A 24,646-nucleotide genomic window follows, 5' to 3' on the forward strand; every position below is an offset into this window, starting at 1 on the left:
TTGTCCCATATTTAGGGTCCTCGATTGGAGAACACTCCTGCTGATTTCTCCTTAGCCTTTGGTATTGAAAGTTCTTCCACTGAGAATAGAATTCTCAGTCTCGTAGAATTTCTGGAATTGCATACTGTGCCGAATATCCTCAGTAAATTATAGTTAGCAAAAGAAGATGCCATGAGTGCGCCTGTTCTCTTTTATTGGTGAGTGATGTGTTAAAATATGAAATTCTGAACATTACATTAGCTACTACATTAGAACATTTTCTACTCTACCTTCCGTGAACATGGTGTTTATTGGGCCTCTATTTTATTTTTTATTTTGGAAAGGCCAGCCTGAACTGCCGAAAGAAATGGAATGTCATCTTGCAAGATCCCTGCACTCTATGCTACAATCCATATTCTCCAACAACTTTCTGTTCTGGAACATTAAATCCTCCACCCTGGTTACACCCTCCACATGTATGCCATTTATTAAAGCAGTTTATGTGTCATATGGGCGTGTTGGTTCCCCAAGCGCATTGGTAATTACCGAAACAAAACAACAATCAATATAATTGCTCTTTGAACAATATCGAAATTGCACTCCAAACAACGCGATCTCCAACCTAATCAACAGAGTTGATTAAGTTGACCAAAGCAGAGTAGCAGAGTAGGCCTACCAGAATAGCTGTGCACATTCCCCCAATAAACTGATCCAAGAAACAGCATAATTCACGTTTTTCAAAGTTTTTTTTATTCAATCTGAAGTTATAAAATCACGTTATTTCAATCAATTATCTTTGCAATGTGCAGTCATCTGAGCTGGTATGTTTTTGTGTTTAGTGTTATTAAGTATTATTTTACGTAAGAGATGCCGTTCTTTCAATAAAAACGGTGTTCAATTGACTCAGGTATGAAATTTATTCTTCTTCTTTTGGATTGACTATGCCCATAACTATAACTTTGCCATTACCAAAACATTACCAGACCTCTCAATGTGGCGGAATATCTGCAACAAAAAATCCCATGATGCATTTGAATGTACAAGCCCAGACAAACAACAAACTACGAACTAACCCTAACTCTCACTAATATTATAAATATTTTTCCAGAGTGTGAGGGTTACTTTAATTTAAAATTATTAAAAAATGTAATCTTATTTTAAATTATTAATAATTTTAAACTCAAGTAGGTCGTCTTGTACCAACTTGAGTGTGTGTGTGTAGACGCTACAGGTTTAGAGTCTAAAGCTCACCAGTTGAGGGCAGTAATACGCCCTCGAGCCCAAATAGCTACTGCAAAGCAGCCAGGAAGAAGAGAATAGCGACTGAGAGTTGTGCTTGTTTATTTCTATGTTAACGAACAGGCTTGATGACGAATAAACTGTCTAATTAGTCCATGTTTTAAACGGGTACGATTATAATGTGTTGTTATTACTGTGGGTTCTAAAACCTCGGTCTGATCGACGTTACGTTATACAACGTGGACGTTTTTAATGGTGATGAAAAAGTCAAACAAAAATAAAAATATCGCAGGAGGTCGTGTGCACGAGAATGGAAATGCCACAAGAGGAGGTAAGTTTTAGTTTAGCTCAGGCTACTGCGTTGTCACTAATGATACACTAAATTTTAATTTAAGAGCATGTTCACGTTTCATATGACAATTCCATTGGAAGCTTCAAACTCGTTGACGTGTCTGGTTGCGTGGCAAGATGTCTGTCAACTCTGATCGTGCACGTCTTGGGGTCAATATCTAGGCGAATGAGCAATTTAGTGTTTTAATGATGCATCGCTCATTTAGTTCGTGCAACGTATCCTACAAGAAGCCTTCTTTGTTTTTCGTGTTGAATTCTTATTGTTTGCTGCTGGTAAGCATAACGGCTACCTGTTGATATGAGTGAGGGGAACGTTACTATATAGTGGTCTAATTTCAAAATGTAAGGACTGACCTGCCTCTTTGGATCCTGATATTAACCAGGTCATAAGGAGTCATACAATAACCCATGCAATTGAAGAATGTAGTACTTTAACATGTCAAAACAATTTCAACTTTAGATACATTCATACCAACATCTTCTGTATGGCATATGGTTCCAATATGTCTACTGCATCGACCCTGTCCCCAAACCTTTCATATCCCATCTTTCTAATCTGTATAGAAACGGAGTCCTGGAAGAAACAGAAGCTGGTTCAGATTCACCAAGCATTCAACAGGTGGGTCTGTTTGTGTGTGCGTGTGTGTGTGTGTGTGTGTGTGTGTGTGTGTGTTGATGTTTTACCTTACCAGCATTTTAACATTCTAATCTATCATGTCTAAGTCTACATTTTCTATCTTTCCTGCTTCCTTCATTTACTAAACTGTGGTTCCTGAACTGCCATTACTAATGTCCTATAATATACCACACACCTCTGCAGAGAATAGCGACGCATGGCTACCCTATCTATATCTAGGTCAACCTCTCCGTCTCTGTATGGCCCTGAACCTGGCCACTGAAAAGGACATGTTAAGTGGGGAATTCTGATCTGTTCAGAATTAAATCTAACATGAACCAAGGGTGCAGATCTATGTACATTAATACAACTTAGCGAGGGGGGGGTGGGGGAGGTAAGATGTAACATTTTCAGATAGAGTATTTTCTGGAGGGGACATCAATAATATCACCAACATATATCAAATGATCGCTGTAAAAGACCACCATTAATAGCAGCTTAAAATATATATAAATCACTTTTAGGGTATGACTACGCACCAATCGTACATGCAACGGTTCAGAGTGACCGTTGAGCAAGATTCACAGGGGGGGACGTAAAAAAAACATTGCATACATCACATACATACATTCAATAATAAAGTGGTGCTTATGTGTGACTTAATTCGAAAGTGTAGTCGGCTTCTAATAAATATATATCTTCAATCGCATACAGTTAGAAATAATTTATATTGGGGGAAACAACTTCATGTCTTTCAGAAGTTGGAGGGGCCACGTCCCCTCCATCCCCCCCGGGGTCTGCGCCCATGCATATCACCCATGTAAGTTGTATCTCAGTTTCGCTCTGATGCATATAACCAATCCCTATGGTCATAACCATGGTGTAACCGTAATATCACAGACATTCAGTGATGCTGAGCTGCTAATATCATTCATATTTGCATTACTGTCTTGCCGATAATGCCTGAAAACCATACTGCCTGGGGTAATATTGCTTGACTATAAACGATAAACGAAGTTATCTGCTTATCTGCCATATAAACACATTGCCTGTTCACCAAACAAAAAACTGTGTCTATCTTCCCAAACGACTGAAACTGTTCGCACAATTAACCATGAGGCCAATTTTTGTGACCAGTGATCCGGTGGACATTGAGACCCTGCGGAAAGCAGCCGTCAGTGATGGAGGACTGCTGACCAATGAGCTGAGGAGAAAAGTGTGGCCCAAACTTCTCAGCATCAACGTGTATGATCTGCCTCATAGGCCTGGTCCGTGGTAGCATTTACCATCCCCATAACTTGCAAATAATTTTCTCCTCTAGGAAAATTTGTATGGGCTGATCAGACAGTCTGATCCAACCTGCTCTGCTGGCTTTACTCAATCATCTCCAATATAATTTGGCACAATTCCTTTGTTGAAGCAATTCAGCCCAAGGTCATTTTGTAGGAACGCTTTTGCCAAGGATGCAAACAATGGCAACACCGCTTTCTTCTTTTGGTATAAATGTACGTCTCGTGTTTGTGGACCACATAACTGAATCGCCTTAAAAGTACAAAGAATTCCCTTTCAGAACGACCAAACTGCTATATTGCTTAAGTTCTAGGAAGCAACCTAGTGATTTCAGCTAATTATATTTGAAACAGATGTTTGAGTGATCACCCAGGATAGTTTATGAATATAGATATGAATACTTGCCAAAATGTTCAGTGTGTGCATTCTTTTTTAATGAAGGTCGAGATGTGAGGGAAAACCACAAGGATTACAACCAAATTCTTCTAGACGTCAGGAGATCGATGAAACGGTTCCCTAAAGGTAAAGAAATCAGTTGATATGGGACTCTGTTTGTTGTCATTAACTCATCGGGTTACAGGCGATCAGTCAAATTTGAGTCCCCTTATCAATGGTTCATGGATGATCCACTAACATCTGGGCATGTCATCTCCTCTACAGTGATTTTCTTATTTTATATCCCTATTACTTTAAGCTTTACTATAAGCTTCACTTTAATTAAAGCTTCTTATACATACAGAAAATAGAAAGCCCTCTCTATTATTGCTCTCTCTCTCTATTGCCATGTCTCTGTTCCTCTGTCTGCCTCTCTGTCTGTCTTTTCTCTCTCTAGTGCCATATCTCTGTTCCTCTGTCTGTCTGTCTGTCTGACCCAGTGTCCCTGTGTAGCATACACAAACCATGTCCAAAGAAAACACCCCAAAGGGCAGCTAAGAGGGACCATCTCTGTGTGTCTATCTCGCTCCCTCTCTCTGTCTCTTGGTCTCTGTGACGCTCTCGCTCACTCTCTCTCTCTCTCTCTCTCTCTCTCTGTCTGTGTCAGGCATGCCAGCGTCCCAGCGGGCGGTGCTCCAGGAGCAGCTGACGGACATAATGCTGGAGGTGTTACGCCGGAACCCCCAGCTCCACTACTACCAGGGGTACCACGACGTGGCCGTCAGCCTGCTGCTGCTGGTGGGCGAGAGGACCGCCATCGCCATGCTGCACACGCTCTCCAACCACCACCTCCGGTAGGTGCTGGCCGGGCCCCGGGGCAGACCCTTGCGCTCTCGGTGACAAATAGCTAGTGGCTTGCAGTGGTGCAACGGATCACGGATGACCACGCATCAGCCCTCAAGGTTAGGAATTTCAAGTGATCCGCGGATTGGCTGACTATGAAAATAAATTAATAATAACAATATTTACTATCCATGTTAAAGGTATAAGGGTAAAAGCCTCATATTGCACTTTATTTTATTTTTTTGTTTTTGAATATATATATATATTTTTTTTTGTTAATGATCCGATCCGTGACTCAAAACCGTGACACAATTTAGCTCTTGCTATGACCATAGAAGCATGCACGCACACACACACACACAGACCAGAGATGGAAAGATGGCAGAGAGAACTGAGGAGTTTTTGTTTCCAGTTTAACTTGCTTCGCTTTAGATAGAAATGTGAACATGATCGTTTTAATCCTGTTAATCTGGCATGGTATGGTTCAATAGGGCGTGTGTTGTTAGTTAGAGTTAGGGTTGCACCTAACCCTATTTTCTTTTATAAATGGTGTAGATTTTACCTTTGATCTGTTTGACTGACAGGTAGGCTGTGGTTCATGGAGTTACCATTGAATAAGTATGAAGTTGGTTTTCAAAAGGAAAGTAGCTGCTGATGTAGAATCAGGGTTAGGATCAGATTGCATGGCATATGTGCTGTTCACACTGTTATGAATAAATCTGAACTGAGTAGCATGGCATGAGAAACTTACTGTGTGGGCTTGGGCAGTATCATGGTATTATGGTTTACCATTGTATTTAGAAATACGTAGGGTATGATGTTAAATACCATAGAAAATACTAACGCACCACTTTCTATTCAACTGTTTTCCACTATATTATGAATAAAATAATTGATATGTACAAGGTGTTGAAGCAGGATGCAACATCAAATATTCCAAAATAAAGTCTTCGCCGTTGCATTTTTGTTCTGATTTGTTCTCTGACAATGAGTGGCTACAGAGTACCCCCGCGTTTGACATGTTTCCAGTAATAACCGCCCGCCCCGCAACATCCCGACAAAATATTTGCCAGTGTGAAAACGTTTTAAGACACACAGCATTGAAGCTAGACAATGTCATGCATGCTGCAGTGACACAAACAACCACATACACAAACATGTCGTGTACCGTATGCCACAGTGAAATGTCATGATGAAAAAGAAATAAGAGTTGGTTGGTAAATACAAGTCAATGGTGCCAACGGGCAGCAAGTTATTCGAAACCTATATTACGTTTCTTGGGAGTCGTTGGGGATTAGTCACACAATGTTCTCAATTTATTATTTTGTGATGATTGAAAGGGAAGGGCTAACCGACACACCCAGTTCATTCTGAAAGTTTCTCAGATGAGCTGTTTATAATGGCTCATCTGCGATGCTTAAAATAATACTTAGAATAATTTTGAATGATTAATCATATGAAAATATTAGAGCTGTCAAGCGATTAAAATATTTAATCGTGATTAATCGCATTAATGTCATAGTTAACTCTAATTAATCGCGATTAATCGCAAATTCTTTTTCTATGCTAAATATCCCTTGATTTTTTTTGTCCCATAATTCTTCTCATTTTAATTCTCTTATCAACATGGTGAAGTGCATCGGCTTGCCTTGTGCAAATGATTTTTTATTGATAACAACATTGGCATATACACTGATCAAAACAGGACGATACAAAAAAAGAGCCTATAGTGCAATTAAACGACTGCTTTTAACAAATGTCATTTGAACATAGCAGTCAGGCTACTGCTTCTTTGTTTAGAGCCAAAAAAAAAAAAAAGTTTTTTTTTTTTTTTTTTATAAAATAATTGCGTTAATCGCGCGATAAAAAATTTAACGCCGTTAAATTTGGTTTGCGTTAACGCCGTTAATAACGCGTTTAACTGACTGCTCTAGAAAATATATATATTTAGTTTTAATTAGAGTAATACAAGTACTTATTACCTCACTGAAAGCCTGGTATATTCTTGATATTAACCCCACTTGAATTTATAAATGCATTTAATGGTTTCTTCTTGAGTGTCTAAATGATTTGGTTCTGGGACCTCAAGTTCCAGGTAAGAAGTTAAGACTTGTATCTTGGTACTCCTTCCAGAATATCCAAGCAAACAGTTATTAATGTCTTTCTTTGCCCCTCATTCTAGGGATTTCATGGACCCTACTATGGACAGAACCAAGCACATTCTGAACTACCTGATGCCAATTTTAGAACAGGTGGACAGAGAGCTACACGACTTCTTGATCAGGTACACTGCACACACTCGCACATGCGGGCAGATAAACACACATTCTTGCCACTAGATGGCAGCATTCTTTCTATTAAAGGTTAATAGGTGACATTTTGCATTAAAATGGGAAAACGACTAGTCCTATGTTATAATTTGCGTACTTTGATTAATACGAATTGTGTCCAACATTCTTAAAACCCAGATAAATATGTAGTTTTACACACTGAAATAGTCTGTTACATTTCTCGCGTGTCAATGGCATCCTCTGCACTTTACTCCCTAACCACTGGGAAGACATCAATTCAGTAGACGATATATTTTATGTAGTTTACTAGGATGTGCTATTTTGTGGTTCATGCCAGCCACCAGACTAGTGTTTCCCAACCTTAGACTTTACTTGGCAAGGTAATTTTTCATATCCGAGCGAGAGAATGACGCTGTCCAGGATCGATAGTGTTTCCCGTACAGTGACAATTTATATACTATTTAAAATGGTTACAATTGTATTGCATTGTAGAGCTACATGCAACACATTGATTTGTTCTCACTCTCTCCCTTTCTCAACAACACACTGACGATGAACCGTCTGTGAGAAGCCTCACACTCTGAATCAAAACATGATCGAGGGAGGAATTATTGTTTCGGGCTTTTCTCTGCAGAGAGGACGGCTTGTCTTATTCATTGATAAACTGATTTTCGACAGGAATAAGAATTAGGGACCGAAGAACTCTAATCGGATATGCGTTCTTTATCTCAACGAGGACTCGTGAGCTCCACTGGCACCGCAGTCCGTTAGCTGCTTTTTACTGGTGTCTAAACTTCTAAAAAGCAACTTCTAAACCAATGAACCACATTTTAAAAACGTGAGAAGTCCCCGGTTTAATTGCATTTTAGTTAGGGTTAGGCTATTGTTTAGTGAGCAAGGGCTCTATAAAGAGGAGTGCTGTTACCCGACCATCTCCTGGGGGGGAGCCTCTTTTTATATATTACGTAGGTCAGTGGTTTTCAAACTGTGGGGCGCGCCCCCCCTGGGGGGTGCCAGAGTTCTTCAGGGGGGGCGCGACGTGAGAAAAAAATAAACCCGAAAAAAAACCTGAAAGTCGATGATTCAAATCATCAGTCGTACTTCAACTGTAGAAGTAACATAACTAAATCGATTGTCAACCGTTTATCTTCGTGCAAACCATTTAACAAATCTACACACTTGTATCTTCAATAATATCTAAACAGAATTTCGATATCATTTAAAATTTCTTCAGAATCACAGTTTTAGTTTCATACCGCTTTGTTTTCGAGAGACGCCGAGATCGTTTAATGGCCTGTGGCATGTGCCACCGCGACCACTGACATACCATGGCATATGCCGTTCTGGAACGGTAACTGCCGTTCTGGAACGGTAACTGCCGTCGCGACCACTGACATACCATGGCATATGCCGTTCTGGAACGGTAACTGCCGTTCTGAAACGGTAATGCCATGGCATATGCCTTTCTGGAACGGTAACTACCGTTCTGAAACGGTAACTGCCGTCCAGGTGGAACGGTAACTGCAGTTCCCAACAATGGTATGTGACACCAGCATAACTCCTCCGTATAATTTCAAGACAGGTATTGCCATAAATGTAAAGGTATATATATTTGGTATTTATTGACACAATATCACAACATAACGCCGTAAATAAAGGGATTTACACGTTTCTCTCGTCCGTGCTGTTGTAAGGATATTTCCGATCTGTTTGTTGTTGCTTTTGTAATGACAGATGCTTTTGAAAACAGCCGGACTTGCTCCTGTGACGGTAGTTATAGCCTAGCCTTCTAGGTGGCCATAGAGCTATAGTCTATTGCTTTGTTCCAATATCCATACTATCCGCAGTCATTATACTTTATTTTAGTATGACTTATTTTTTATATAGTTTGAGTACGTAGTGCGTTGCCAGTTTCTACTGGCACCTACCGTTTTTCCGCTGGCATGCCACTCATGTAAAATGGTATTACCAGTTTCTACTGGCACCTACCGTTTTTCCGCTGGCATGCCACTCATGGAAAATGGTAATTACCAGTTTCTACTGGCACCTACCGTTTGCCAGTAGATATTCCTTTCCTGTGGTATTTGCCCGTTCATACACACATACCACTCATGATTCACAGCTACACAATCATTCTTATAAAAACGGTAGGTGCCAGTAGAAACTGGTAATTACCATTTTCCATGAGTGGCATGCCAGCGGAAAAACGGTAGGTGCCAGTAGAAACTGGTAATTACCATTTTCCATGAGTGGCATGCCAGCGGAAAAACGGTAGGTGCCAGTAGAAACTGGTAATACCATTTTACATGAGTGGCATGCCAGCGGAAAAACGGTAGGTGCCAGTAGAAACTGGTAATTACCATTTTCCATGAGTGGCATGCCAGCGGAAAAACGGTAGGTGCCAGTAGAAACTGGTAATACCATTTTACATGAGTGGCATGCCAGCGGAAAAAACGGTAGGTGCCAGTAGAAACTGGCAACGCACTACGTACTCAAACTATATAAAAAATAAGTCATACTAAAATAAAGTATAATGACTGCGGATAGTATGGATATTGGAACAAAGCAATAGACTATCTCTATGGCCACCTAGAAGGCTAGGCTATAACTACCGTCACCGGAGCAAGTCCGGCTGTTTTCAAAAGCATCTGTCATTACAAAAGCAACAACAAACAGATCGGAAATATCCTTACAACAGCACGGACGAGAGAAACGTGTAAATCCCTTTATTTACGGCGTTATGTTGTGATATTGTGTCAATAAATACCAAATATATATACCTTTACATTTATGGCAATACCTGTCTTGAAATTATACGGAGGAGTTATGCTGGTGTCACATACCATTGTTGGGAACTGCAGTTACCGTTCCACCTGGACGGCAGTTACCGTTTCAGAACGGTAGTTACCGTTCCAGAAAGGCATATGCCATGGCATTACCGTTTCAGAACGGTAGTTACCGTTTCAGAACGGCAGTTACCGTTCCAGAACGGCATATGCCATGGTATGTCTGTGGTCGCGACGGCAGTTACCGTTTTAGAACGGTAGTTACCGTTTCAGAATGGTAGTTACCGTTCCAGAACGGCATATGCCATGGTATGTCAGTGGTCGCGACGGCAGTTACCGTTTCAGAACGGCAGTTACCGTTTCAGAACGGCAGTTACCGTTCCAGAACGGCATATGCCATGGTATGTCAGTGGTCGCGGTGGCACATGCCACAGGCCAATAAACGATCTCGGCCCTACTGGAGATTTCAGCTGTTTTCATTGAAGACGTCAGCCCATTCTGAAACACCTACTTCTAGACATCGTAACTCATTCATTTTTCAACCGTTTACCATCGTTCAAACCATTAAACAGATCTACACACTTGTATCTTCTATACTAAACGAATTTTGATAGCATTTATACTTTTTTCAGAATCACAGTTTTAGTTTCAAACCGGCATCGTTTTCAGTTGCTTATAATAATTTAGGTCACCATAGCAACGCCGGTAAACAAACCCCGCCGAATAGTCAAATCTCTGGACTGAAAAGGCAGATCTGATTCGACCCTGAATGAATCTGTGTAAACTGGCAGTTTACACAGATTAAGATGTTCAAATGTATTTAAAAAAGGTTAAGCTAAAACATGCTTAGATAAAGTTGTTAAATTGTGTTAAGAAATGTGTTTAAAAACGCACAAAGATGTTGTAATGTTTCAGAAATATGTTTAAAATATTCTGACGTGTTGCTGAAAAAATATGTTTCAAATGTTTCAAAAATATGTTTCAAATGTTTTAAAATTATGATCAGAGATGTTTAAAATGTGTACAATAATTAAGATAGCTTTCAAAACACAGGTATTTAGAACATTTTTTTTTGGGGGGGGGGGGCTCAGCTGAAATTTCTTCTCTGAGGGGGGCTCACTCTCACACTTTGAAAACCCCTGACGTAGGTAAAAACATCTAATTTGCCGAAATTGAGTGGTAAGTTATACAATAAAGAAAAAACAACGTTGGGCCTCTTCATAACAAATGTATATATTTTTGTAATTCAATAATGTAATATTTCTTTTTTTTTAGAAACCTTAACTTTTGGTGCCCCCCCCAGGGACTTGGTGCCCTGCGTACTCTGCGTATAGGGAGTGGCGGGCCTAGACACACCGGAATGCGATGACCGGTGATCGCTTCTTTAGTGTCCGGTGTAACTCAGTGTGAATTACAGCTCAATACCGCAAGAAGAATCTAATTCTGTGGGAAACCCTGTGATGTGTGCAGAAAAATTATAAAGGGGGCAACAACATTAAAGTTAGTTTCAGTATTATTGTTTTTGTTTTCACACCGTATTAAAGGCGAGATGGCGTAGACGGGTGAACTACTGATGGTATTGTGTATATAAAATGTCCTTCTAATAAACAATCTGTACACTTCAAAGTTATCAATGCCTTGTTTTATATGTTAAGACCCTTATTATACTACAAAAGAAGTGTCGGGCTACTTCTAGCCTTGTTCGTTTTTTAAAATAGCGATTTAGTTTCTCCATAACACATGTCCCCATTGTTCCAAGTTTATAGCGTTTTGTAAAATCTGCCCAAAAAAGCCAACTTAAGAATGCGTCTACATGCACTTTTTTGCTACCAAATTAACATTCCAACTCGTTACGATACTAAACATGTCCCAGATCCATTTTACAGCGGATTTCTCCTTTAACAGGTGCACGCACCTGTTGCACGCACCTGTTGCACATTGAGTCATCCCCGTGCACTGGTTGAACCAGCCGTCTCCCCACCCACACACTCACGGAGAGATCTCCTGCCTGGCCATTGTTATTTTTACTTGATTTAAATTTGATAATAAACCGGATTTCTTACTCCCCCTTGTGCGTCCTTGGCTGGAGTGGAGTGTGGCATGTGGCAGAGGACCTGGTCACAAATACCGTAACCCGTCGGGGAACATTATTTCTGCTTGATTCATGTCAGATAGGCATGCTGGCAATGGTGCTGGCACGCCCACGTTTGGAACTACCACGTTCCCACGCAAGATCAACGCGTCAAAGTCACGGCTATTGTTATCACTTTGATTAATAGATCCCCTTCGGCAATTATTCATTATTGCAATTATTATTTATTATGTTGACATTATTTCCTCGCTCCTCAGCATTTGATGCTGTAAGCACAGTTTTGGTGCCAAGACACATGATGATATTGGTTTGACTCGTTATGTCAGTTGAAACATGAACATCAATGGTCCTGTAATTAGCAAGGTAGAAAAAAGACTCTTTGGGGACTAGGGAGAGTTAAAGTGGACTATTGCAACATTGTTAGCTTTGATACTATGAAATCTACCGAGACCAGTGACCTGAACAGCTGATACCTATTTGGAATTATACACCTTTCTTTCTATTCGTCTTGGATGTGGCTGTAATTTGCAGCGTGAAATTAATCTCAAAATAAAGACGAACCTTATTGACCGACAATATGGAGCAATGTTATCAAGGGTCTCATACCGAATATAATTTCCTGTTTGCTTCAACCAGCAGTCATATTCCTCATCTTAAGCCTTAAGAGTTAAGGATTAAGTTAGGATAAGCCTATATTAAACCTGATCACGCTTTTCATGTTGCATGATGTACCAATCCTGTAGCTTTGAGACGGCTATAAGAATCGGGGGGGAAAGAAAACAGACACGGCAGCGACATTACTAACATTTTGAGCTACGCCGACGCATTTACGTCCTGCAACGTCTATCTTGATCCATTATTTTTGTTCCTCTGCAGATCAGAGGTGGGCACCATCTTTGCACTGTCGTGGCTGATCACATGGTACGGCCACGTCCTATCAGAGTTCAGACACACCCTGCGACTCTACGACTTCTTCCTTGCGTCCCATCCCCTGATGCCCATCTACCTCGCTGCTACGGTGTGTATGTGTGTGTGCTGGGCGGTATCCAATTCTTTAAAACTGTTCAAACACGAGGTTTAGCGGTTAAACCGCCCAAAAATGCAGCTTGTATAATTTAGCAAGAGCGTGCTGGATTTAAACTGCCATTAACCAATCCAGTATGAGGCTACTAGGCAAGTAATAAAGTAATAAATAGATCAATAAATATAAATAGAGTAATAAACCTGCGTTGAATTATGAACACCATCACCAGCCTGCTATTCATAACATCCTGTAGGCTAGCCGTTTGAAGCCAAAAGGCATTATTAAATCAGCGAATATGGCCAACGTTGCCTCAAACGGCATGATTTTGACAAGGCAGTTTCACCGGGAGACAGAGCGACGTTGCCAGCCAGCCTGAACAGCAAACGCATCGAGTGTGAGAATAAAGGACACCATTGATATAGGCGCCATCATTTTATTCAAGCATGGTGTGTGTGTGTGTGTGTGTGTGTGTGTGTGTGTGTGTGCGCGCGCATGCGCACTCTTTTTGAAGTGTGCGAGTGTTATCTTTTGTAGTGTGTGCGTCATTGCGGCGTGAAACTAGTCCACGCTTCCTCCCAGGCTAACGAGAGCAACAGGCCCAACAACTTACCGCCTATTGCACTGCCTGCCACTCATTACATCCCAATTACTCTGCCCGGCTCACATTAACTCACACAGACCCCTTGTTGCTCAAACCCTTCCCTCTCCTCCGCAGATTGTCTTGCACCGGGAGAAGGAGGTGCGTCGGACTGAGTGTGACATGGCCATGGTCCACCTCCTCCTCTCCCGCATACCCCAGGACCTCCCTTACGAGCTCCTGATTGGCCAGGCCCAGGCTCTGTTTGACCGGTATCCCCCCCCTCTGTTGGCCAAGAGGGCGGCCCTTCAGTCTCGCACGAGGTAAGGGGAGGCCCCGGTTGGGAAGAAGCCCCCCGGCGATGGCAGGGTGGTGCGGGTGGGGGGCACCGCTCACACACTGATTCAACTCTGAGGAAAAGTCTCGAGAAAGGCGAGAGAGAGGGAGGAGGATGTTGTTTTTCCGAAAGGCTCGCCCACCTATAGTTTTCTCCAGCCTTTGTTGTGGATATTACTTCGGCAAAAGAAGGGGGGGGGGGGGGGTGGGGGATATGGAAAGGGCTGCATATTCCTTTCAAGATGTTCTTCTCCATACACTATTTTTTATAATGATGTAAATCACAGACTTTGGTAGGAAAAGTTCCTTTTTAAAAGCACACACAGCGTGAGCACACCCTCGTTTCCGGAGTGTTGTTTTCTCTTAATAAGGCGGCCTTTGGGCCCCAGCTTGTTTGTGGCTGCCGGGGTACCAAAGCAGAGGTCATTAGCTGGCTAACACTGCCGCGCGCCGGCCTGGAGAGTTACTCTTCCTTAGTGAGCGGAGACCAGCGCGGTCCTCTGGGCCCAGTAGGGGAGCACCTGAAGGATGAGTCGCCGGTTAAATAAGGATACGGTGCCTTCTACTGCCGCTCCCTCTCCTGGCTTCTTTCCCTCGCTCCTTCTTTGACTTCTCTCTCCTCCTTCTCCTCCCGACTTTGTTCTCTTCTTTCTTGACCTTCTCTCTTGCTTGCTCGCCTCTCTTCCTTCATTTCTTTCGGTCCTTCCTCCCTTGGCAAACGCGCGTGTGTCTCTCTTGTCATTTTTCATCTTTTCCCTCCCTCTCTCTCTCTCTCTCTCTCTCTCTCTCCTTCTTATTCATTTCGTCCCTCGCTTCCTTCCCGGGGAAAGTGATCCCCGGCCTAATTGCCCTCCTCTCGTCCCCTACGTCGTGTCCACTCTCTCCATCCGTCCGAAAGTGCTCCTCTCTATCCTCAGTCGGCACACTTTCCCCTTCTCCTCTCCTCTCCACCAATTAACTCCTTCCTCCTCCCACCCCTCTACCCCACCTCCCCCTCCACCCCCCCCCCCCCCCACCCCCCACCCCCCAACCCCCCAGCCTCTCCATCAGTACCTTCCAGAGCTTCCAGCGCTCCACCCTGCACCAGAGACCTGACTCCGTCCTCCGGCGGATCACCAGGGAGAGGGGCTGCTCCGCCTCCAGGCGTGGTGAGAGATGTCCTACCTCAGCGTTTCAGCACCGCGGGGGGGGGCCCGTCGGTGATCAGGTGCACGAGGGGCCGTCCCGGTGTTCATTACTCTCCAGAAGGAGGCCGTACGGGAGCCCCTCGGACGCCTGGCTAGCACAGTAGTGGATGGCTTTATTTATGGGAGGATTTTTTAATTAACATGTTTTTGTTAAGAATCATGTCGTTACTGTAAAGTTAAAGATTGCACAACCATTGTTGTGAACAGTATTACCGATGCATTATTGATCTTTATTTTTTACACCTGATGGAAGTATGTTTTCTTTCCCTAGGAGTTTTCTACTTTGTTAATGCATAATAATTAAAAAAAGATTATTATTATTTATTTTTAATATACATTGGTGGTCAAGGCGGGGCCCTATTGTTGTTAAGGCAGCCGCCTTAACAACACAGTGCTGGGGGAAACACTGACTGTATTTTGAAGGGATGATAAAGAGGTAGCTACTACTTGGAGCTGGTAATACTTTATATGAATGCTTCTGTCGCCGTTCCAAGCATCATGACCTTTTCTCAATGTCCCCTAGTGTTGCTCATCCCTCAAGCCCCTCTGTGTTCTCCTCCATGTCCTGCTGGCCTTTAGTCGTATTCATCTCTTCCCTTAACCCCCCCCCCATGGGTTTGTTGTTAAAGCTAGGGCAGGCCATTTATTTCAACATGCATTGTTGTTTTTTTGTATTCAAATACTCATCACAATATGTCGACAATCAATCGATGATAATCTCTGAAAATGCTTTGCTTACTTGTGGCCGCCACAGGCCGGATGACACAGCCCGCAAACATTTCATTCCGCCCAAATTAAATCTTTTGGACGGCTTCTGTCAACCTATCTACCCGCCTACCTGCGTGCACTTAACCAGTGCACTCCCTACACACGTGTTCCACATGGCGAGGCAGACCTATTGTTAGAGCTCGCGAGCTCGTCATGTGTTTTGGAGGAACCCCCTGATGGGCGTGTTGTATTTTTCCGGTTGGATACTTTGGACAGTGCTCACTCTGGCAGGTTTCTCCGAAATGTCCGACCCTAGCTTTAACCCTCTTCTTGTCCGACTGTTAACATGCTCCTCCATCCCTCCTCCCCAGGCCCGGGCGAGTGGGCCGTGGCCAGCGCAGAGGCCCCGGCTCTGGGCCGAGGGAACCGCATGGTGAAGATGGCGGTGTGGGGCCTGTCCGCTACGCTGGGGGCCGCCATCTTCGCTGTGGCACAGACCGCCATGCAGTGGGGGCCTGACGTCCTGCTGCAACTATTTTGAGGGACAAGGGCGGGCCCTGGTGTTGGACTGGATGACACTGTAACGTAACGTCACACATGAATGAGGAGAATGTTGAAACGTGTGAATGCAGAAATCTGCACAAATATGTGGCGGTGACGTGTATTTATCTAGACACTGTAGGGCTCCCGGATCACGAGTCATCGAGCATCAAGAACAAACAAACAAACGATAAGGCTACGCATCTACCATTGACATACCTGGTGACACGCACTGACGCAGTAGTTCTGTAACTTGTGTGTGAAAGTGTCCATGTGGATCTTCTTAAAATCATGAAGTCCCCTCAGTTTGGTTTTCTTTGCTCTCTAAAGCTTCTGGCAGAGGCTAAAGCTTTTAGAGGGAGAGGGAGAGAGACGGAGAGCGCTGAGTTGGGAAATATTTTCTTAATATTGACATAAATAATGACTTAACTTTTGGGAAGTTGGTTTTTAGTCTGCAGTCTACTGACTTTTGTCCTTCATTTGCCCTTATTACTCATCCTCACTTAAAAAAATAGGATGTATAATTTTCACGGGTACATGTGCAAAATGCATATGGCTTTCAGTTCACTCAACGGCACTTTAATAAACTGTACGCCTCCCTGAGTTAATGTGTGGGGCGATGTTTGATCCGTTGCAGTGGACAGTTTATTTTGACCGTACTCCCCAGGCTTTTCGGGACAGCTGTCGGCCCATTGATAGTGAAAGAATGACGCAGCGTCACATGTCGCTGGTAGTCTGAAGAATTCATCAGGTCAGCTGTCCCGCTTCACGTGTTCAGCTTAGCAAAGCCTTCTTTAGCCACCACCGCTGCCCTGTGGGAATCCTGCACGCTCACCGATCGATCCGCCATCACAAATGGATCGGTTTCCGTTTTGAAATATGCACAGTGTAGCTTTATTTTTGTAAAGTACGTTGCTTAACAGCCTTTCAGAAACACCATGCGATGCCACCCATCTCTGCCTTCCAACCTGCACAATGTTTTGGCCGATCGTGGATTGTGCAATATTGACTTGTTATTTTTTACCCAGCTCATACTGTCGTCGGGGGCAACTGTCAACACAGCTTCCACCTCCAATCAGCTGTCATCAGTTTTCCCCCTGCCGGGCCCGTTTGCACTATTCTCCACCGAGCACGACTGTGTGCTGCTGCACACGCGCCACAGTGGCGTGGAGTGGCATCGGCCCATATTTCCCATTTTTTAAAAGGTTTTAACAGACAGGGCCATACATTTTTTATGACAAAGAGGCCAAGGCGTTCTCAGGGTTGCCATTGCGATGCAGTGACAAAGTTATCCGACTGGTTGACAACCAGCGGTCAGAGGTGGCCTACGTCGCTACGACGTGCAGGGCTCGTTGTTCCAGGCAACGCTAAATAACTTCGCTCCTGCAAAGTGTTGATCTCCTGTTATGCAATTGACGCACTCCACCCAACCCTTTCCATTCATAAGAGCCATCAATCTGCCCGTCAACCGTGAAGGATAACACCTGTGTTGACTTTGCCCAGTCCTATGTCATAGCTGTGTGAACCAATGAGTATTCCCCGAAGGACTGGGCTAACAAATGATAAGGTTCAGGTATCACCACCATGGTACATCTTGTTCTTTGTAAACGTGTATGGTATTTATTGTATGCATTTGAATTTGATATTTATTTAATTTGCTTGACAAGAGTAGCTTTAATTATTTATATGAGAACCACTGATTTGATTGCATTACGTCTGAATGTCAAAGATTCAAAATTGATAAAAACTTGATTGGTAAATTTTTTTTAATTCGTTTTTTGGATCTTATTTATTCATTTTAGTGTGCGTGTTCATTTCAGAAACGTATTTTGTCGGATCTCCACGGCTTTAACGAAATGAGATGGTACATCACAATCAAGTATCGCTATGCCTAATGAATGTTAATTTAGAAGCAACTGATATTTCGAATCAAAATCATATAGTAATGACCTTTTTTTTTTTATCTCAAGTCAGGCAACCCACATGAGTGTGTCCTATGGAGAATGTGCGGGGAACACCACTTCAAAGTTTTTATTTCGTTCAGCATATCACTTTGTGACGACCAAAACCTCACTGTGAAATTGTTTCCGTTCACATGCTCTCGTATTATTTGCTCAGCTCACCCAAAGAAACCAAGCCATAGTTATATTTCTTCGACTTGGCACTGTGAGAGACAAACTACCAACCAAGTCGGTTGGTTATATAACCAGTCTGCCCGAACAGTCTGCCTGCCTAGCTTGTCACGTCAACACACGACATGCTAGGACATGCTGAGGGTTGAATTGAGCTTGTTGGCTTCAGACATTTGAAAAGGTCCCAATATCTCCTATATATTATATACATGATATACATCTTTCGGCCTAGATAATGGCTGGAATGCTGCTTTTTTTTTTTTTTTTTTCATATCTCGTTTTCGGTTTGTTTTACATCACACAGATCCTCAGGGTGGGGGTGGGGTTAGGCGGGGGCGGAGTTTGTTTGGGCAACACATACACACACGGCGTTGTGGTCGTTGTTGGTGCTGGTGAGGCAACTGTGTGTAAGAGGGGCCTGATGTTGTCTTCTGAAGTGAACAATAAATGATTCACAGAAATCCTTCATGCGACTGTGTCTGTCTGTGGTCGGATGGTTTCTTAGTTTGAAGGGATTTTTTTTCACCCCCATGGTGAAGATAACAATTCCTCACAATTAGGCGCTGCAGAGGATGTGTCTAGCAGTGCATTCGGGGGGGGGGGGGTTCTCACGCCAGCACCCCGAGGATGTGCCCTGGACAGATGTTGCTCCTGACTTTTTAAAGGCCCCATTGAACCTGCCTCTATGGACACCTAGGAACGGTCTTCCTTGTGTTTTGAAGTGTGTGTGTGTGTGTGTGCGAGCGCGTGCGAGTGCGTGCGAGTGCGTGCGTGTCTGTAAAAGGGTAAGATACTTGGGCTGCACATCTGTCTCTTTGATCTCCTCGAGAAAGGGAAAGGGAGAGAGAGGAGAGGGGAGAGAGAGAGAGAGAGAGGGGTGAGGGAGGGGAAGGCGAATGAAGCTGGGAACGAAGCGAGGGATCATGTTAGAAACGAAAGGATGGAAGAGGAGGAAGCGGAGGTAGAGTAAAGAGAGAAAAACCTTAAAGAACCCACATCTGGACGTTTCCCTGCATCAGGGAGCGAGAGGTGAAGCAACCACTAAACCCTCGCGTCTGTCAGCAACGTACACGAGGTGAGGGGTAGCGGGGGTGGGGTGCTATGGGCGTCGATGAGCAGGTGTGGAGCCGTGGTGGTGGGTGGGCTGTGCACATCTGTCGGCGGCCTTATGAAATAAACCCTTCAGTAATTGGGCTTGTCTCGCCTTGCAATCTAATAGCCCACATTTACGAATCTCTCTTCCTCCCCTGGCCTCTCTCGGCCACAGACGGCAGCGGAGGAGCTGGCCCGGCCGGGCAGGCGTTGGTTGCAGAGGTAAGAAAGCGGGAGGACTTGTGGCTCTTCTGTCTGAGAGCGGTCGAGGGTTCACCTGAGGTCACCTATCCGACTGTGGCACCAGGTGGAAGCAGGTCTTTTGTGTGTGTGCGTGTGTTTAAGAGTTTGACTCAATGTACAAATTGGATTGGAGTAAGGTTATCTAAATAATGTTTTTTGTTTCACTGTATCATCATTGTACAGTATGAAGAAAAATAAGACAATGGCTTGTTTAGGGAATTGATTTAGGTTGCCTGTTTGCAAAAGATGCACAGCACTGTGTGTGTGTGTGTGTTTGTGTGAGAGTGCAGGCGAATATTGGGCACATCCTATGCCCCTGGGTCTGTCTCTTCTCTCTGATGACTCACACATGCTGGAGAGGAAGAGGAACAGGGAGAAATAAGTGATGAAGATAAGATGACAATGGAGATGGAGAACCAGAGGGCTCTCTCTCTCTTTCTATCACTCACTCACTCAGCCATGGCCAGTCTGAGTCACTAATTACGTGAGCACCTATCCTGCCAGACATGCCACTTCTGGGCGGTTGAAATGTTTATGACATCATTAGCCATGATGTTGTTCATTAGCATCTCAACATATTAATGTCATTATGTCTTTACCGGGCTAAGTGTGTCCTGATGTGACTGATTGATTCAGTCTGAGCAGTGTGAAAGTGTTACCACAACGTTTCCATAATCATGATTATTCAATAGCGGTTATAGTAAAAGCAGAAATGTATATTTTACAACACACACACACACAACCAGACACAACCAGACGCACACGCACACACACAAACACACACACACACACACACAAACTTAGGCAGTTCACGTCTCCCCCGTATCAGCTCACCCTTTGAACTTCTTTCCTCTGTCAGCCAGCCCGGTAATGATTAGCATCGCCTCGGCTGGAAGGATCACCCCAAACCGTCACATCCCCAGCTCACAGCAACACGTGAAGCGGCAAGGCTGCTAGGTCTGAGCTTTGAACCCCCATGTCTCCCTGCCCCCCCGCCCCCACACACACACACACACACCCTCCCCCTCCCCTGCCTCCCTACCTTCTTGTGTAGCTGGAGGAATCTCCTAGCTGAATATCAGCTGTCCCTCTCTTCCTCCTGATGCAATCTTGCACCATAATCCGGCTTTAGCGGTTCACACTCATTTCCTGCCTGGCTGCACTTCCATCTCTCTTAATGATATTTGACCTTTCTGCCGTTCACCCTCAACAAGAGGCTTATTACTTCCCCTATATACGGTGTATATATATATATATATATATATTTATATATATACCTATAGGGAGGTTGAGAGCGAGGGAGAGGAATAATTATTTATATTATTTTTAATTATTTTATTGTACATACTGTCACACAATTCTTTGAAGGGCAATAATTACTTTATGTCTCCAGAATGTTCCAGAAATGTAACACTGCAACGACCCCTCTGCTTGCCATGTGTATGCATGCATGTATGGATGCATACGTCTGTGCACGCACTCATTCATGTGTGTGGAGACTTCTGGTCCCTTCATACGTGAAAAATAAATATAAAATGAGAAAAAAAGTACTACAAATGAAGAAACAATCAAATGAAAATGAGGTTGAGTCTGCGGTGGCTTAGGGTGTGGCGCACCCTTCTGGAAGGTCCCGGGACCAGAGCGGGGGATACAACTGGGCCTAGAGCTGGAGCTGGGCCTAGAGCTGGAGCTGGGCCTAGAGCTGGAGCTGGGCCTAGAGGTGGAGCTAGACCTAGAGCTGGAGCTGGGCCTAGAGCTGGAGCTGGGCCTAGAGGTGGAGATGGGCCTAGAGGTGGAGATGGGCCTAGAGGTGGAGCTTGACCTAGAGCTGGAGCTGGACGAGAGGTGGAGCTGGGCGTAGAGGTGGAGCTGGAACTAGAGGTGGAGATGGGCCTAGAGCTGGAGCTGGGCCTAGAGGTGGAGCTGGGCCTAGAGCTGGAGCTGGGCCTGGAGCTGGAGCTGGGCCTAGAGCTGAAGCTGGGCCTAGAGCTGGAGCTGGGCCTAGAGCTGGAGCTGGGCCTAGAGGTGGAGCTGGGCCTAGAGCTGGAGCTGGACTTAGAGCTGGAGCTGGGCCTAGAGGTGGAGCTGGGCCTAGAGCTGGAGCTGGACCTAGAGCTGGAGCTGGGCCTAGAGCTGGAGCTGGGCCTAGAGCTGGAGCTGGGACCTAGAGCTGGAGATGGGCCTAGAGCTGGAGCTGGACCTGGAGCTGAAGCTGGGCCTAGAGCTGTAGCTGGGACCTAGAGCTGGAGCTGGGCCTAGAGCTGGAGCTGGGCCTAGAGCTGGAGCTGGACCTAGAGGTGGAGATGGGCCTAGAGCTGGAGCTTGACCTGGAGCTGGACCTAGAGCTGGAGCTGGACGAGAGATGGAGACGGGCTGGAGCTGGACCAGAGGTGGAGACGGGCTGGAGCTGGACGAGAGGTGGAGACGGGCCTAGAGCTGGAGCTGGACGAGAGGTATGCATGCATGTATGTATGGTGGAGGAGGTGGAGGAGGTGGAGCTGGGCCAAGAGGTGGAGCTGGGCCTAGAGGTGGAGCTGGGCCTAGGCAGCTCCACCCATTGGCTTAGCCCTGAGCAGCCTCTCGTTTAAGTTGCCACTTAGTACTGGACCGGCCTTCACAACTTTAAACCACTGAGATATCCCTCTTGTGTAATCTTGTTTATACACACACACACACACACGCCACACACACACACACACACACACACACACACACACACACACACACACACACACACACACACACACACACACACACACACAAACTCACTCCGCAGGGATCAGCCTAACAAGGGACTGCAAGCATATTTTACGGTCGGATGAAATCTGTCTAATTCTCACATGAACACACACTTTCTGAATCATACACAAACACACACAACCGCGCGCGCGCGTTGGGGAAGCGCATTAACAGCAGCTGTGAGCAAGTTTTACGATCAGAATAGATCTATCAGTCACAAGTTGTACACACACAGACACACACATGCCGCGACCAATCTGTCTTATATTCAATTTAAAATGCAGAGCGGAAAAAATCTCTGTAGCTGGCAAATGTCAACAAGGCAACAATTTGTCTTATATTTTGTGGCTATGGGTGGGCTTTTTGGATGGACTTCTATCTATCTAATGTATGTTAGAACCGTGTGTGTGTGTGTGTGTTTATGTGTCTGGTTGCGTTCATGAAATATGAATTTGCTGGTAAATGTCAAGAAGTTGGCAGCCCTAATGGCCAAAGTGACAAATGATCCCGAACGCTACTGTATGATTTGATTGGTTGAGAGACTGTTGTTCATTGTGATGCATCTATCATCGTGTTAGGGGTGAACGAGAAGAGGGCGTGCGTGCGTTTGTGTGTGTGCGCACACGCACGTTCATGTGTGTTTGGCCCGGGGTGTTGGAGTAAAAAATGAAGACTCAAATGTCATCTCGGTGGCCTATAGCTACATATTATGTGCTGCTGTTGTTCCTGTGTACTCAGTCGCTCCGTCGCCCCCCTGCATGTCTGCGCATCACCTCTGGTTGTCTGTCCCCAACCACCACCGCTAACCCCAGAAGATCAACGCTGACCCTACAATGCAATGATTCAAGGAGGGTGTGTATACTGCAACGACCCCTCTGCTTGCCATGTGTATACGTACATGTATGGGTGCATATGTCTGTGTTAGTCAGGACTGAGTGGCGGTGGGTTCTCCTCGGCCTGTGGCCAATCACGAGGGGAGTTCTGAGAAGGGGCGGGGGGGGGAGGTTATCCACGGCAGCCTACTTTGGGGTTTGCGATCGGCTGTGAGCGGGATGACTCTGCTGTTAACCATCCACCTCTTTTAGTATTTCCCCAGACCTTCGTCAGTGTTGCGATGCGAGAGAGGGGCCTCCCCGCGGGCCCACTCTCTGAGGCACGGGCACACAGCTGTTCCTAGGCCTTAGCGCCCTTAGCTTGTTAACGTCTAACTGCACACCTCGAGATTGAAAGGGAGTGGGCGCCTAAAGTACATTAGCTCAAGGAAAGTTAGATTCCCTCAAAGATGGGCACGCCAGGGGGCGGGACGGCAAGGTGTTTGATGCTGAGAGCAGCAGCATGAGATACTCGTCAGGCTTCATTGCTGTAGTAATACAGTCATGTTTCTCAGCAGGTTGTGTTAAGGTATTTCCATTTTCCTTTATGTATATTAGTAACAAGGATACGGCAAGAATGATATATATAAATATATATGTATCTTTCCTTTTCCAGAAGATTTGAGTGAGTGAGTGTGTGTGTGTGTGTGTGTGTCTGTGTGTGTGTGTGTGTCCATCTTTTCCTGATTGCTCTGTCAGAACTGTGAATATGACATTACTTAAATCCTATTTCAATCTTGTTTCCTCGCACATCTGCCGGAATTGGAATTAGCTCTCGGCTTAAGTTTTGTGCAGCCATAGATTTACTATTTATGACCATTTTTAAATGAGAACTGACAAAATGTCTTAGCTTAATAGTATTTTATTTTTTTCCCAAAGCGTCTTACAAGTAGAAATAAATATATTGGCGATATAAACACTCCACAACACTTAACACTCTTACCACAGTAACAGAAATTGATGGTTATGAATATAAACGTGTATATATTTATATATATATGGCTCTACAATTTGTCAACACTTGGAGGAATACGATAACGGCATAAACCTCAATTCTGGAGGGCGTCTCAAAGAAGAAGGAAACCTTCAGCTAGCCGTTAATGTTCATCCGACCCTCATAGACTAAAACAAGCTGTAACACAAGTTGAGCAAAGCCTGTTGCTCAAGGCGGTCAGCTCCTCGTTATTCTCCCACAAAGAGAAAAGGCAGGGGAGGAGAACTAACCCCACCATGGGCTGCTAGAGCTCTCCTTACGCTTCAACCTGCCCCACTCACACACACACACACACACACACACACACACACACACACACACACACACACACACACACACA

At 44.5% G+C, this 24,646-nt stretch overlaps 1 protein-coding gene across 1 annotated transcript; it reads left to right on the forward strand.

Moving 5' to 3' along the window:
• Nucleotides 1-1,261: 1,261 nt before the first annotated feature.
• zgc:63863 (TBC domain-containing protein) lies at nucleotides 1,262-18,832 on the forward strand. Its single transcript, XM_030348142.1, has 10 exons — nucleotides 1,262-1,549; nucleotides 2,134-2,188; nucleotides 3,323-3,453; nucleotides 3,917-3,997; nucleotides 4,518-4,704; nucleotides 6,876-6,977; nucleotides 12,739-12,880; nucleotides 13,602-13,786; nucleotides 14,838-14,947; nucleotides 16,066-18,832. Exons 1-10 carry the CDS (start codon nucleotides 1,471-1,473, stop codon nucleotides 16,233-16,235), a joined length of 1,242 nt encoding a protein of 413 aa, XP_030204002.1. The 5' UTR covers nucleotides 1,262-1,470; the 3' UTR covers nucleotides 16,236-18,832.
• The last annotated feature ends 5,814 nt before the right edge of the window (nucleotides 18,833-24,646 follow it).

This window comes from Gadus morhua, chromosome 22, assembly GCF_902167405.1.
Source record: "Gadus morhua chromosome 22, gadMor3.0, whole genome shotgun sequence".
Taxonomy (NCBI): domain Eukaryota; kingdom Metazoa; phylum Chordata; class Actinopteri; order Gadiformes; family Gadidae; genus Gadus; species Gadus morhua.